The following is a 15,154-nucleotide window of genomic DNA, read 5'->3' as shown; positions in this document are numbered from 1 at the left end:
CATTTGTTCACCAGAGCACCCCAAGGGATGACAAGGTCGAACAGTTCTAAACTCCTGCAAGACCATTTCAGTCATGTCCGAGCCCTCAAGGTCTGGAATAGCCTGCCATCGGAGGTGGTTCAAGCACCTACTTTGAACGCCTTTAAGAAAAATTTGAATGTTAATCTTGCTGGGATCCTATGACCCCTGCTGACTTCCTGCCCCTGGGGTAGGGGGCTTGACTCGATGATCTTCCGAGGTCCCTTCAGCCCTAATGTCTATGAAATCCTGTAATGGTGCCTGGAGTTGCCAGACTTCACAGAAGGCTAGTAAGACTCTGAGTGCCAAGGTCATAGAAAGCTTGAGTATCCGATTTTAAGTCACTGTGCTTCTTGAAAAGGACATTTACTACTTTGCAGCACTTAATGCTTATGGAAGTGCCAGTAAATAGTTCGTAAGTGTGACTTACAGCTTGGAAATTTTATCATCATGTACCATGGTGTGTTTTGTAGAATCCTTCTAAGTGAATTTTGCAAGGTGGGGGTGGGTGGGAGGAGGAGAATACCTCCTGTTGGTTTTATGTACAGGCAACACCCACTTAGCACTTGTAATTGGTTCCTGAAAAACCAGATGTTAAGCAAAACGAGTGTTAAGCAAAACCGAAAATATTTGATGACCCAAGTGGTGACTGCAGTTGTTTTTAATGACCCAAGATGGCAACCATGAACATTATAACGAAACTCACTGAGCACTAAGTGAAATCAGATATGAATTTCAAGTGAGTGCTATAGCAAAATAGCACTAAGTGAAACAGCATTAGGCAGTGGTTGCCTGTGCTGTACACTGCGGTGTGAATTATAAAGAACATACAGAAATCCTCTTCTATTGCCAAATGACAGCATTTTTATTGAGTTCACTTTTTAGGGTTTATTTAATTCAGTATTTCACCTCTACTCCACAGTTTGATTACAGTTCTATAGCTTGTAACCAACAATGCTGTATATGTATACTGTTCTCTTTTAAGCTTTATTTAAGACAAATTATGTCTTTACTGTTAAGTTCAATACAGTTGTTTCACTTATCCAAGTAAACTCAACAAGCACTATCCAGACTGCTTTTCAGAGAGTGCTTTCTAAAAGAGCTCAGATGAAGGTTGTGCTATCATTGTAACCTCAGGGCCTTCTTGCAGACAGTAGTGAGTTTATCATGGGATCCTAACTCAATTCCAGCTCTGTTGGATACTCTGCCCCCTAAATGCTCACTTGAGCCGCATTGGATTGTATGGACTTCCATATTCTGCCTTGTTGGAAGGCACTACTGCAGAGAGTTTCCACAGTGCAGCCTGATAATTGCCAAGTGCCCCAGATCTAGATGATGGATTTCTGGGAGCCCTTTCTGATGTGGAACTCAGTGTGTAAAGGTATGTGGCTACCTATGTAAAATGCTTGTGTTTGTGTGTGTGTAGCTCTTCAGGTGCTAAGAAGCAGCTGGCTCATGAGATGGCCAGACCCCTCTCCATTGAGCGACCTGTTGCTGTACACCCATGGGTCAGTGCCCAGCTTCGGAATGTAGTCCAGCCTTCTCACCCCTTCATTCAAGATCCTACCATGCCGCCTAACCCAGCACCCAACCCTCTGACCCAGCTGGAAGAAGCCCGCAGGCGGCTGGAAGAAGAAGAGAAAAGGGCTGGAAAACTGCCCCCCAAACAGAGGTAAGGTGGTTTGGTCTGATGAGGTTGGAGAAGGGCCATGGTGAGGGAGGATATCCCACAAGCACTACCATGAAGCTAAGAACAGGTTGTCTCTTCTCTATTCCATTATTCCAACTGTAGTTTTCAGGATTCAATGAACAAAAAGACTGTGCGAAGTGGGAGCAAGCCCTAGATCTCTTCACACTATACCCGCCAGTGCACAAAGCCTAACAGCTCCCAGGAAGCAGAACAGTGACTAAGGAGTGATGGATACAAAAACTGCCCAAGACTCAGAAGTGTGTCCTATAAATGGAGGGATCATGGTTGCTTCCCTCTGTGGTGTAGTTTGTGTTGAAAGCATAAAAAAGCAAAGTCCAACCCTGATAGATGGAGAGGAGCTGTGCAAGCAGTCCCTGGAGCCCTACTTGGGCCAGGCACATGTAAGGTTCACCAACTCCTGCATAGGAGAGCTCATTTGTTTTTAACTTGTCCATTGTGCCAGTAAGCTGGTTTTAATGGTCCTTATTTGGTGTGGTGCCTTGGAACCCCAGACACATGTACTACACTGAGAAGTGATTATTTCAAATTGGAAGCAGTAAGATGATTGGTACTTAATATATTCCTCATGATTTTAGAAGCCAAAGTAGCAGAGATTGTTCTGGTGATGAGAGTAGACTAGGGGGAGTCAGAAATCTTGGGTTCTAATTCTGCTCTTGCACTTGTACAATTCACAACCAAGTCACTTTACCACTCAGATTACTCGCCTGTGACACAGGGATAATAGTTCTGTCCCTGCATTACCTTGAAGAGGAGGTATGAAGCATGTTAAACTTCTCAGATGAAAGGCGTAGCTTAAAGATCTTCATTGCCATGATCGCTTCCTTTTACAATGGAGGTTGCATACAATCACTCATATACTTTGATATATCTAGAATGCTGCTATAAACCTCAGAGGCTGACTACTTACAAACACTAGCCTTCAATGTGATGCTGCGGCTAGTAAAGCGAGCAAAACGCTGGCTTGCATCCACAGATCCTTCTCGAACAAATCCCAAGACGTCATTATCCCATTGTACTCGGCCTTGATGAGGCCGCAGCTGGAGTACTGCGTCCAGTTTTGGGCTCCACAATTCAAAAAGGATGTGGAGAAACTTGAGAGAGTCCAGAGAAAAGCCACATGCGTGATCAGAGGTCAGGAAAACAGACCTTACGACAACAGTCCGAGAGCCATGGGACTCTTCAGCCTGGAAAAGCGCAGGTTCAGGGGTGATCTGATGGCCGCCTATAATTTTATCAGGGGTGACCACCAGTATCTGGGGGAACATTTGTTCACCAGAGCACCCCAAGGGATGACAAGGTTGAACGGTTCTAAACTCCTGCAAGACCATTTCAGTCATGTCCGAGCCCTCAAGGTCTGGAATAGCCTGCCATCGGAGGTGGTTCAAGCACCTACTTTGAACGCCTTTAAGAAAAATTTGAATGTTAATCTTGCTGGGATCCTATGACCCCAGCTGACTTCCTGCCCCTGGGGTAGGGGGCTGGACTCGATCTTCCGAGGTCCCTTCAGCCCTAATGTCTTTGAAATCTATGAAATCCTGTAATGGTGCCTGGAGTTGCCAGACTTCACAGAAGGCTAGTGTCTCAGGTTAGGGGAACAATGCAGGGAGGAAAACAAAAAGGAACCAGGGTAACTGAAGAACACAGGCCCCCTCCCCTCAGAAGAAAAGCAGGAGTACAAGATGCTGGCTGTGTGGCTTTTCAAAGGGTCCTCAAGTTTTGTATGTCTCTGGGAAGGTTCATTTCCCCATTCAAAATGCCTTGTACCATACACATTTACCAGTTACCCACCCCCTGCTTCTTTGATAAATACCCAGGAAGTCAGAAGAGTCGTCACTTGTCTTCTATCCTTAATCCTAAAAACAAGCTGCTTGTAAATGAGAGTGAATTCTGTCTGAACCAGCAACACGCTGGCCCCCACTGAGTTTTGTCTCTGGAAAAAAAGCAAAGTACAACAGCAGGCCATTTTGTCTGTACCAGTGGCCAAGACTGATACCAATACTGATACTTTGCTTGCAAAAAATCAGCCTTTTTCTCTATATACAATGAGTCGGGGGGGTAGGGAGAGGAGGCTTTATTCTAGGAAGTACATGCATGATTGTAAGGTGTTCGGAAGGCAGCAGAAATGCTTAGTGTCACATACACTGTGACCCACTGTTTCCCTCAGGTAGTTTGTTTTGTTTACATTCCCCGTTAGATGTTAAAAATCCTTTGGTAGGTGATAGTTTCTACCAGCACTTAAGATTAAAAGTGTTTTCAAGTAATAAACATATAGTTTATTAAAGCACCTAGCTCTCCAGCAGGTATTTTGGTATGCAATTAGTCTGTAATGAATGAAGCCATGATGAGGGCAGAGAACCAGACTTTGGGTTAGTTGATTAGCTGCATCTTGCACCAGTAGTAATGTTTACTCTGCTCTTTTACAAGGCCTTACAAAATGGCTTAGGTACCAAATCCAAGTTAGAACAACAAGCTGATAGTAAGTATCCATTGTGGGAGGGTTCTTTTGGAGTTGTTCACACTTTATCTTTTTAAACAATCCAGCAGAACATTTAATGTTGGCACAATTGGACAAATATTTGGCATGTGAGTTTTTTCCTCGGAATGGCAGAGAGCTAGTGAACAAGGCAGCAATGGAACAGTCCCCAACTGTATTGGAAGGTGCACTTGAATAGCCATTTTCAGTCCAACCTCAGCTTGTTAGAAATAAAGTACTCAGCAGTTTCAAAGGGAAAGTGCATTATGTGCACATCAGTTGCACCTGATAGATTTGCTTCCTCCAGTTTGATAACATTTTGATCTTGTTTTACTATCACTGGAATCACTTGCAAACTAGGCAGATGCAATGTGATCACTGCTCACAGAGGGTTTGAAGGAAATATCTTGTTGTTTCAAGGTCTTGTGGGGCACATGCAGGAGCCAAGTACCCTGGGCTGCTTCTTTATCAGGATTACTTCCACAGAGCTGAGTGCTCTCTGCAAGGCATTTTGTTCAAACCTTTCCTTTCTAGTCAGCTGTCAACCTTTTATGTGAGTGCTTAATCACACCACCAAGTTGTTTTAATAACATCTGTGTGTAAGGCTTATTTGCAACTGAAACTGTTACCATCCAAGCTGAGAGATCTGTGTAACTGTGCCAAACTGTATTATAGAGGTGAGATAGGAAAAGCATCCATCTGACCAATATGGCAGTTCTGTGTAGCATTATCAGTCTCCCATCAGGAAACCATTTTTATTCAAAACCAGGTCAAGCAGCCAAACTGGCAAAAGAGTAGATTCCTCTGGAGTATATGCATCTATGGGAAGGGTGATAATACACTAACAGAGGGACTGTCTACTTCAAAAACTTGTTCAATGCATGTCTATGACTTAGGGCCATTTGATTGATTTAAAATACACATAGGTGTATCTTGTTGTGAAGAGCTGATTTTTGAACTCCTGTCCTTCCTGCTACCAGGGAGGTGGAAATAATGGGACATGTTTTTTCCTACTCAACCCAGTGACTGAGATGCTGCAACCACCTTATTAAAATCTGTATTGTGCTGCAGCCTGACAATAGAGATGGTTAGCCAACCCTGTCTAATTTCTGAGATTGTTCTTTAGGTATGTTCAAGAGGTTATCCAGCGTGGTCGCACTTCTGTCAGACCAGCTTGTATTCCAATGCTGAATGTGGTACCAGCTGTCTCCAACATGGATCTCTCCAAGTCTGAGTATGTGCCACTACTCTTCATGTGTTCTCTGTAAACTGTAGTCTGTCTGTAGATTCCACTACTAGCAGCACATGCTGCTTTGACTTACGACAAAATTTGGTGATCCCCAAAGACTTAGCTAGGGCTCCCACCTATAAGCAGCTGTAGCTCCCAGCCATTAGCAGCCTATGTCTGCATTTGGGAAGGAAGTGAATATTTTCATGTCAGTGCTTAACATCTGAGCTCATTTCCATTACATTAGCATTTCTCCTTCTTTTTCTGCAGAGAGGGATTGTATGATTTGACCAACCCTCAGAGTAAGATGGGTATCAAAGAGATTTAGTCCTTCAGGAGGGTACACTATAAATATTCAGTTCTGCTGGTTCACCTGGAGGGGAGGATGAATATGCTTTAGCAAAGAATTTGATTAACTCAAAAAGAGCTTCAGAAGCACCCGTTCCCCTCCTGTGCTTTCTCCATCCTTTACAGAATCACAGCCATTCTTTTCTCACTCCTAGAAAGAGGTGATGTAAAAAGGCTGAGGTATTCCTAATCTTACCATATTTATGTAACAGCCATGTACCTGGCAGAGGAAGATTCCAAGCCCCAGGCACCTTGGAGTACCAGAAAATACAATAGCCACTGCCAGTAAGGAATCCCCTTAATCTTATTGCTGGGGTGGAGCAGTGAATTGTCAGGTGTGGGCAACACTCCTGGCATTTGCCTGGGTTTCTTAGGTTTCAGGTTCTTAGAACAGACCAAATCTTTTTCCATCTCACAGAAGATGAACAGGGGATTATTTACTTAACAGCATTATGGACATGAACAAAGTGGATTGAACTTGGTGGATGCTGTGTGTAACATGCATATTTCTGTACCACAAAACCACAGTCTGGGTTTCTTGGCACATAAGTAGTCATCTTTTAGTCATCACTCTTTCTAGAGGGGTTGAAAGAACCGTGGGGAATTTGAGGTTTTCCAAACCTCTCATTAACTTTTGGCTCACAAGGTTAGCAAAGCTTGCCCAAATTTAATTTAAATGCATGTCTTTTTTCCCAAGGATAATTCAACTTTTAAAATATTTTTCTAGCTAAAGGGCAGCCTGTGCTCTGTGGCAGGGATAGGAGAAACCCTGAGAGCTTTAGTAGCTCTGGGAAGACCTTTTGAGCTTGAAGAATCTGCCTCTTTTTTCACAGCTTCTTGAGCTGCCTATATACAACTTCCCTTGCCAGGTACATGATTGTTTCATAAACACAGTAAGATTAGGAACATCTCAGCATTCTAATACCACCTCTTCCTAGGAGCGAGGAAAGGACTGCCATGATTGCTGCTGAGTTGTACATAGTTGTTGAGTTGAACTTTAGATGGTTTTGAAAGTGGCAGAAGGACTTTCCCCAGCTCTGGAGTTCATATTTACATAGGCATGGCATTAAAAAGTCACTCTGTGTGAGAGCCAGTATTTAAAGGTTAGTGTCTTGGTTTTTCCGATGTAGCATGATTGTGATTAGCTCGTGCGCTTGACAAGTTCCATTGTTATAGCAGCTTTCCAGTCATATAAATACAAAACCATCTTTTATTCCAGTATACTGTTTATAGTTTTTAAAGCTGCCAAACGTATTTTTATATGCATTTTTTAGAAAAATCTGTCTTTGCAAAGATCACACATGCCAACTGGTGAATTTCTGTAGACTTTCTGAATGTCTGTGACGTGCTTGTGGAGACATGGATGAAAGGCACTAGAGATGTGCAAAGTAGCATTATTCTTCATACTACTACAGGCAACCCCCACATAGCGCTCTTAACTGGTTCCAGAAAAACCGAGCGCTAAGCAAAACCCATTTGCCCATAGGAATGAATGTAAATATAGGTAATTGGTTACCGCAGCTTCTTGCTGCCACTTCTTGCCACCGCCGCTTCTCCCCATTAGCCCGTGGGCGCTCCAGTCCCACGTGCCAGCCTGGGCCTGCATTCCTTCTGCTCCACCCTGGGCCCCCACCGGCTGATGCCCCTCCTCCCCACTCACCACTTCTCACCACCACTGCCTCAGCCTGCCAGCCCCACATGCCATCCTGGGCACCAGCACTCCTACTGCCCCACTCTGGGCATGGGCCCCTGCTGGCCCTGGCCCTGGCCTGGGACCGCACTCCTGCTGCCCCACCCTGGGTGCAGGCCTTTGCTGGCCCCACACTCCTCGCCGGGGCTGCTGCTTCAGCTGGTGAACTCAGGCAGTGGAGCTTCCCACAGGAGCGGGGTGGAAGTTTGCAGCCAGCCGGGAGCAGGAGGGTTTGCAGCGTCCCTGCTACATGCCTGGCTAGCTGTAAACCCCACCTTGCTCCCAGCAGGCTGCAAAACCACACTCCCTCACCACACTTGCTGCTGTCGCCTTCCTGCCAAAACTTGCTGATTCCACTGAGCGCTATAGCAAAACTCTGAGCCCTCAGTGAAACTAGGTATCAATTTTAAATTAGCGCTATAGCAAAATAGCGCTAATTGAAACCGCGTTAAGCAGGGGCTGCCGGTACATGTATCCACCTTCAGAACAGGGCTACAAGGAAAGTGACAACACTGCTGTAACACCATAGCACTATGTAATTCAACACTTGGAAGCACAGGCTGTAAATACAGAATGCACAGACTTTTGAATTTAAAGAAATAATAGGCTGTAAAATGTATGCTGCCACACCTAGAGAATGCCTGCCAGCTTCTGCTCTGAAGTCTGCCACATAAAATGGTTGGTGAGCTGTTAGCAGTTATTATGATTAGGCTCTGTCATCCAGCACCTCAGTGCCATACTCTGTGGCAGGGGTGTCAAACTCATCCAGCCCTGAAGCTATGGATTGTAAAATAATTGAAATCACTGTACTAAAAATTGACCAAAATTCAATCAAATTTTATTAAAAACTATTTTCCTCAATTTTATCCCTTTCTTGCAGGGTACATCTTATATACGGGTGTATCTTAATTACCGGAAAATACAATAGCCAATGTCAGTAAGGAATGCCCCAGTGTTAAGGTGACCTGAATTTCTTGGGTTTGCTTCTGCAAATGCCCTTAAAACCACTGAAAATTAACACTGGCAAAGAGGAAACAAATGCTGATCTTAATTCCATCTACGTTCTACAATTTCCTGTATAAGAACAAAAGAGAGAATCCTGTTTCCATGAGTGTTCAATAAATACTAATGAAATGCTGTACTGAACTGGCTCAGCAAGGCTGGCACTGGCTTCGGTTTACATTGCAGACTTGACTGCAGTGGTCCTCACACTGACTTTGCATCCCAGAGGAGCTCAGTTCTGGACCCTGTTCAGAAATGGTTGCTGTGGCTCATATGCAGAGGAAATTTCCTTTCCTTCAGTGTCCTCCACTAAAGGAATGACTGCAGGTTTCAGGCTAAGGTTACTCTTGCCTAGCTGATGCTGAATATCCTGCTCTTGATGATGCTTACAGTAGCAGTACCTGGTTTGTAGGAAGATTTAGTGGTGTGCAGTCTGCTTTTTTTCATGCACAGATTATTTGTCTTGTACCCTGGTGCAGCTAAAGCTTTCTGCTGTAACTCTGGTGCTCATGTAGGCAGACTGATCTCCTGCTCAAAAAGAGACAAAGAGATTGCTTCCAAGACCCACCTCCTCCAAGTCCCTGGACTTATGGGAATCTCTGATCCCTCTCCTCATGCTGTGTGATGATACAGAAAGGACCCTTTCCTCCCCAGAATGCCTTGCAGAGGGAGTATTTTTAAATACGCTGTGGCTAAGACCCACATCTCCCCTACCTTGTGGTCGAACTCTCCTGTTTAGTAATGCCATTAGCCGCCCTTCTGTGTTCTGCATAGCAGGGGTACAATCTGTGCTGGCACCCCTGTATGCTATCTGCAGTGGGTTCAGTTCACAAGTTTGTGCTTACAAAAGTGGGAGAGCCTGCCTTTGTAAATAATACACCCTGAGGGCATTTGACTTGTGTCTGGCTCCTACAGTCCAGGTATCCAAGAGTGCTTTACAAACACTGAGAACATTAGACCTTATAACTCCCCGCACCAGGCAAACCAGCGCCTCAGGCAAACTATGCCTGCAGGCTGACAGGCATACAGGTCCTTTGACTTAATGAAAGGTATACTGCACAATGAATCATTGGCAAAGCCCGGAGTCAACCCCCCAACTCCTGTCTCCCAGCCCTGGTGTCACCATGAGTCCGTATTTCCTGTTACCTCTGTTAGGTGGCTGCATTTTCTTGGAAATGGCCATAAACCAACCACATTGGACACTGGATATGTGCAATTCAACCAAACTTTGCAGCAGGGCAATTTTTGTTCTCATAAGTGATCATAGATTTCATAGACATTAGGGCTGGAAGGGACCTCGGGAGATCATCGAGTCCAGCCCCTAGCCAATGGCAAAGATGATTCTGGTATCACCATTCCCACTCAGACTTAGGCTGCATGATTGAGGGTTGGGGACTGCCCACATTACAGGAATAAGCCCTGCCCTGGGTTCTAAATCCTCCCTGAAAGTGTCCAGACTTGCCAAAGGCATTATATTCTACTGAATATAATGTATTAGGGAGTAATCCTCCCTAATAAACTGCATGTCCAGTTGTCAGTCAGGAGGCCATTGAAGGACTGGAACAGTATGTCCTCAGGAAAACATCCTGTCTGGTAGCTGAATCCTGCAAACCCTGTGAAACAGTTAGCATGCCCCAGTGTGAAACCCGGTTGCCGAGAGAGCCAGGGCAGTCACTTATTACCCCCACTTCGGATGCATTGCTCTGTGCAGCAGTAAGTGGTTTGTCTCTCCCTGATCCTGTATCTACTGGGAAAGCTCAATTAATAGAGGTTCATAACTTGTGTCCACACTCAGATTGTCTGTTGTCCTGACAGAGCTAGAGCTGACTCAGCACAAGGCAGAATGTGGCCTCCTGGCTGGAGTCTGCCTACTCCCTTGGCACAATAGGGCAGCTTCAAGCTCTGTATATATAAGGGCACATCGTGGAACAAGGTGTTCACAGCGCTCTCAGAGAGGCAGCCTAGGGGCTGGCTTAACCAGTCTGTGAGAGCTGTGAACACCTTATTCCATGATATGTCCTGACATGCATAACTGGGGGGGATGAGAGGAAGGACTGGGACAGCCATCCCAGGTGCTGCCTTTGTGGAGGGTACAAAAACATTCTGCTACAATTGGCACAGCAAAGGCAGTGCAGCCCTCCGCATCAGCAGCTGCCCCAGGCGCAGACCTGGTGTGCTACACCTCTGAAGCCAGCTACCAAAGAAACGCAAAACCTACTTTCAGGGTCCAGCACCATTAAAAGCTTTATTTTTTTCTTCTTCCAAGCAGCCAAGCTCAGGTTAGCCAGTGCAGACTTCTCCCCTGTCCACTCCTGGATAGAGGCCTCTTTCCCCTTAGGCTTTTCCAACTCTGTACAGCCGCTGTCCCTCACCCACAAGCTGTGAATCTGAGGATTTCTCTCCAGGACATCCTTGTTTGTGTGGGCCTTGGATCTTTTGAGACAGGCCTATGCTGCTGGCCCAAAACCAGAGGCAGTAGCTAATATGTAAATTTTCCTTCATCTGATGCTGGAAATGAGATTATGCCAAAGGAGGTCTCTTTCCACTGTGGGCACTTGTCGGGGAAGGGGCTTCCCTGTTGCCTTTCTGAGACCTTTGTGGCAGCTTTGTAGAATATAGCATGTAATACCAGACAGCATCCATTTCATTCACCAGGAAGTCTAAAATAGTTCAAGCCACCAGTCTCTGTGCACACTGGATCCCCATAGCTTGCAGTGAGCACTGATACAGGCTTACCATTAACCCCAGCATATGTACAGCAGTGGAAACCAACTTCCTTGGGTCCTCCCCGTGTGCCTTGGTCTGAGGGAGGCAATGTCTGACTGGCTTATTGGTCAATATTCAGTGAAAATGGTTTTGTTTCCAAATGACAGGTTGAAGCCCCAGAAAAGACCAGGCAGTGGTGCTTCCCATCCATGTGAGAACATTGTGGTTGCTTATTACTTCTGTGGAGAACCAATCCCCTATCGCACCCTTGTCAAGGGACGGGTGGTAACTCTGGGACAATTCAAGGAGCTGCTCACCAAGAAAGGGAACTACAGGTAAGGCCAAGGAGGAACTGACAGTAAGTATGAAAACCAGCTATTCAGTACCCCCTGTTTCTGGAGCAGTGCTTTCCAAGGAACACATCACTGGCAGGAATGTTGCCTTTTGACTTCCTCCCAGCTATCCACCAAGAAGGGTGTTCTGGCTTCCCTCTGTGGTTATAGCCCTAACACTTTATGAACAGTCCCTAAACGGTGTGATGCTGAGGAGTGGGTGGTCCTTCACTACCCTGCTTGTGAGGGTCCAGAGCACAGTTCAAAAAGCCAGTGATTGCCATGGGGGTATGTGTTTCCTGAATAAGCCATGTTACTCTCTGTGTGCTACCATGATATGTTGCCCAGAGCATCAGCTGTCAATTGAATCTTAAGGAGTTCAGGGAGGCCATTTCCTTCTTAAAGAAGGAACTGCACCCCCACTGCTAACAGCAGGAGGGGATTGTTTCACAGGGACATGCTGCCAATATTTTAAGAAGGACCAGCACCAAAATATTTCCAAGCCAGTAGAGTCCCTTGGTCCAATAGGGCATGGGGTACAGAGGGGAGGGGCAAAAAGCCGCGGTTTTGTTGCAAACAAAGCTTTTCTCAAATTGTAAGAGGGCAGCAGCACTGGGCAGAGAGTGGGTGCAGCTTTACTCCCTAGGAAATGCCAGTCTCTGTCCAGAGCAGTGCTGTGAGAAGACAAATAGTTCAGCCGTGTTCCAGTGGAGGAGGGAGTAGGCCCATCAGAGCCCCATCAGCCCTGCCGGTGCCCCTCACACCCGACTTCCAATTCCCTGGCCCTGCTGATGCCCTTCATTCCCAACCCAGAGACCTCTGGGCCATGCTGGTGCCCCTCACCCCCAACCCACAGCCTTCTGTCTCTGCCGGTGCCCTTCACTCCTGACCCATAGCACCCTGGCTCTGCTGGTGTTCCACACAGACTCAGGATGGTGGTCTACAAGGACACAGTGGGAATGTCCTCCAGCAGGAGGTGCATGCAGTGCATCTCATGCAGAAGCACGGGCAGCAACTGGGGCACCACACACTACCCCATGCCACCAGCTGGAGCTGGATCTGCGGTGCAGAGGACCAGCGCTGCACTCCACAATAGCACTATGAAATGGAGTACAGCTCTGGCCCAGTCGCACTGTGGGGAGCAGAAGGATGAAGGGCTCCAGGTCCTGTTCTGCCCAGGGCGGGCTGAAGTGCAGCAGCTGCAGCAAGTCCAGCCCTGCCACAGGCTGGAGGGAGGAGGAGGGGAGGCTTGTGGCACCCCTGCCCTGGGCTGGGGCTCCTGTGCCACACCAGACTTCCTGGCCACAGCTTCTCCCTCTTCCACCCTGGCAGTGTCTCCCAACTGCCTCATCCCTGCGAGCCCAGCCATGCAGCTCCCTGCTGCCCGCAAAGGGTCCCTCCACCTTCTTCCTCTGCTGGAGGGGCAGGCACATCTCCTTTGCCCCTCAGCCCCAGCACCCAGACAGCTTCCCCCAGCACCAGGAGGCACCCACCCCTCCACGCACCCCTGTCCCACACACATGCCCTCCTCCCCCTGCAGTCCCCAAGTCCTGGCCCTCCAATCCTTCCTCCCTCCCCTCCCCACCCCATAGACTTACCTGAATCCAGCTGCTGGAGTTGCTTCCACCACCCTGCCTAGCTTTATGCTGGCCACATGTGGTGACCCCTGCCTCCAGTTGCCTTCCCCCTATTCCCCACAAACCCAAGCAGCTTCTTGGAGGCTAGAAGGCTGCCAGCCTGCAAGGGAAATCCCACGATTTCCCAGTTTCCTCCTTTAAAGAAGAAAATCTGTGTTTTTCTGCTTCAAATAAGAATATCCACACTTTTCCACAGCAAACAGAAAACCTGGATCCCTGGTCATTAGTGCAGCTTGTGGGGTCTGACATTGCATCTGTGATGCTAACAATTCAGTGTTCCTACAGCTGTTGCTGTTAAAGCAGCACTGTAAGCACAGCTTTCTACCCCCTCAGCCATTTAGTTTCATAGTTGATAGGGTCAGAAGGGACCTGAGCAGATCATCAAGTCTGCCCCCCTGCCATGGCAGGAAAGAGTACTGGGGTCAAACGACCCCAGCTAGGTGTCTACCTAGCCTCCTTTTAAAGACCCCCAGGGTAGGAGCGAGCACCACTTCCCTTGGAAGTTGGTTCCAGCTCCTAGCCGCCCTGACCGTGAAGTAGTGCCTCCTGATGTCTAGCCTGAATCTACTCTCAGTCAACTTACGGCCGTTATTCCTTATTCCTCCCGGTAGTGCTTGGGGGAACAGAGACTCTCCCACTGCCTGTTGGTCTCACTTGACCAGTGTATAGATGGCCACCAGATCCCCTCTCAGCCTTCTCTTGTGGAGGCTGAACAGGTTCAGGTTTCGTAGCTTCTCCTCATGGGGCCTGCCGTGCTGCCCCCTAATCATGCAAGCAGCCCTCCTCTGGACCCTCTCCATGTTGTCCACATCCCTCCTGAAGTGCGGCGCCCAGAACTAGACACAGTACTCCAGCTGCAGCCTGACTAATGTCATACAGAGGGGGAGGATCACCTCCTTGAACCTGCTTGTGATGCATCTGTGGATGCACGACAAGGTGTGGTTAGCCTTCCTGACTGCGTCCCCACATCAGCGGCCCATGTTCATCTTGGTGTCCATAATGACTCCAAGATCCTTTTCTGCCTCTGTGCTGATGAGAAGGGAGTTCCCCAGCCTGTAGGTATAGTGCTGGTTCTTCCTCCCCAAGTGCAGTACCCTTCACTTGTCAGCATTGAATCCCATCCTGTTCTCATCTGCCCACCCCTGTAACCTGTCTAGATCTAGTTGCAGCCTGTCCCTCTCCTCCAGTGTGCCCACTTCTTTCCACATCTTAGTGTCATCTGCAAATTTGAACAAGGTGCTTTTCACCTTCTCATCCAAATTGCTGATGAAGATGTTGAATAATGCGGGCCCAAGGACCGAGCCCTAGGGAACCCCACTGCCCACATCCCTCCAGGCTGAAAATGACCCGTCCACCACCACTCTCTGGGTGCGACCCTTCAGCCAATTGGTGACCCATCTGACTGTGGAGGCATCAAAACCACAATCTAATTTTTTAATGAGAATGGTGTGGAAGACAGTGTTGAAGGCCTTCCTGAAGTCCAGAAGACTATGTCCACTGCAACACCTGCATCCAAGGATTTTGTGACCTGGTCATAGAAGGCCACCAGGTTGGTCTGACAGGACCTGCCTCTAATGAACCCATGTTGGTTGCCCCTAAGCATACATTCCCCTGCTTGCCCCTCGCAGATGTGCACTTGGATAATTTTTTCAAAGAGCTTCCCCAGGACTGAGGTAAGACTAACAGGCCTATAATTTCCTGGGTCCTCCTTCCTCCCTTTTTTGAGAATGGGGACCACATTGACCCTTTTCCAGTCCCCTGGCACCTTGCCGGAGCACCACAAGTGCTCGTAAAGCTGTGTCGGGGTCCCGCAATGACCTCTGCTAATTCCCTCAGCACTCTGGGGTGGAGATTGTCAGGACCTGCTGATCTGAATACGTCTAGACCCACCAGAAATTCCCTGACTAGGTCCTCTCTGACCCTGGGCCTGGCTGTGCCTCCCCTGGGACCATCGGGAATCCCGGTTTGGGGGGATGACCTGGTCCCTGCTCAGAAAAATGGAGGCAAAG

The 15,154-nt window shown here is 47.6% G+C and overlaps 1 protein-coding gene across 1 annotated transcript in view; it reads left to right on the top strand.

Annotated features, from left to right (window-relative positions):
* Positions 1-15,154, top strand: part of AXIN1 (axin 1) — a 68,859-nt gene that overhangs the window by 51,621 nt on the left and 2,084 nt on the right. Inside the window, exons 7-9 of the mRNA XM_019540063.1 lie at positions 1,445-1,690; positions 5,329-5,436; positions 11,344-11,511. Of these exons, the coding sequence (XP_019395608.1) occupies positions 1,445-1,690; positions 5,329-5,436; positions 11,344-11,511 (522 nt within the window). The remainder of the gene's footprint in view (positions 1-1,444; positions 1,691-5,328; positions 5,437-11,343; positions 11,512-15,154) is intronic.

This window comes from Crocodylus porosus, unplaced genomic scaffold, assembly GCF_001723895.1.
Source record: "Crocodylus porosus isolate Cpor-Errol unplaced genomic scaffold, CroPor_comp1, whole genome shotgun sequence".
NCBI lineage: Eukaryota > Metazoa > Chordata > Crocodylia > Crocodylidae > Crocodylus > Crocodylus porosus.
This window is presented reverse-complemented; position numbering and strand designations above follow the sequence as displayed.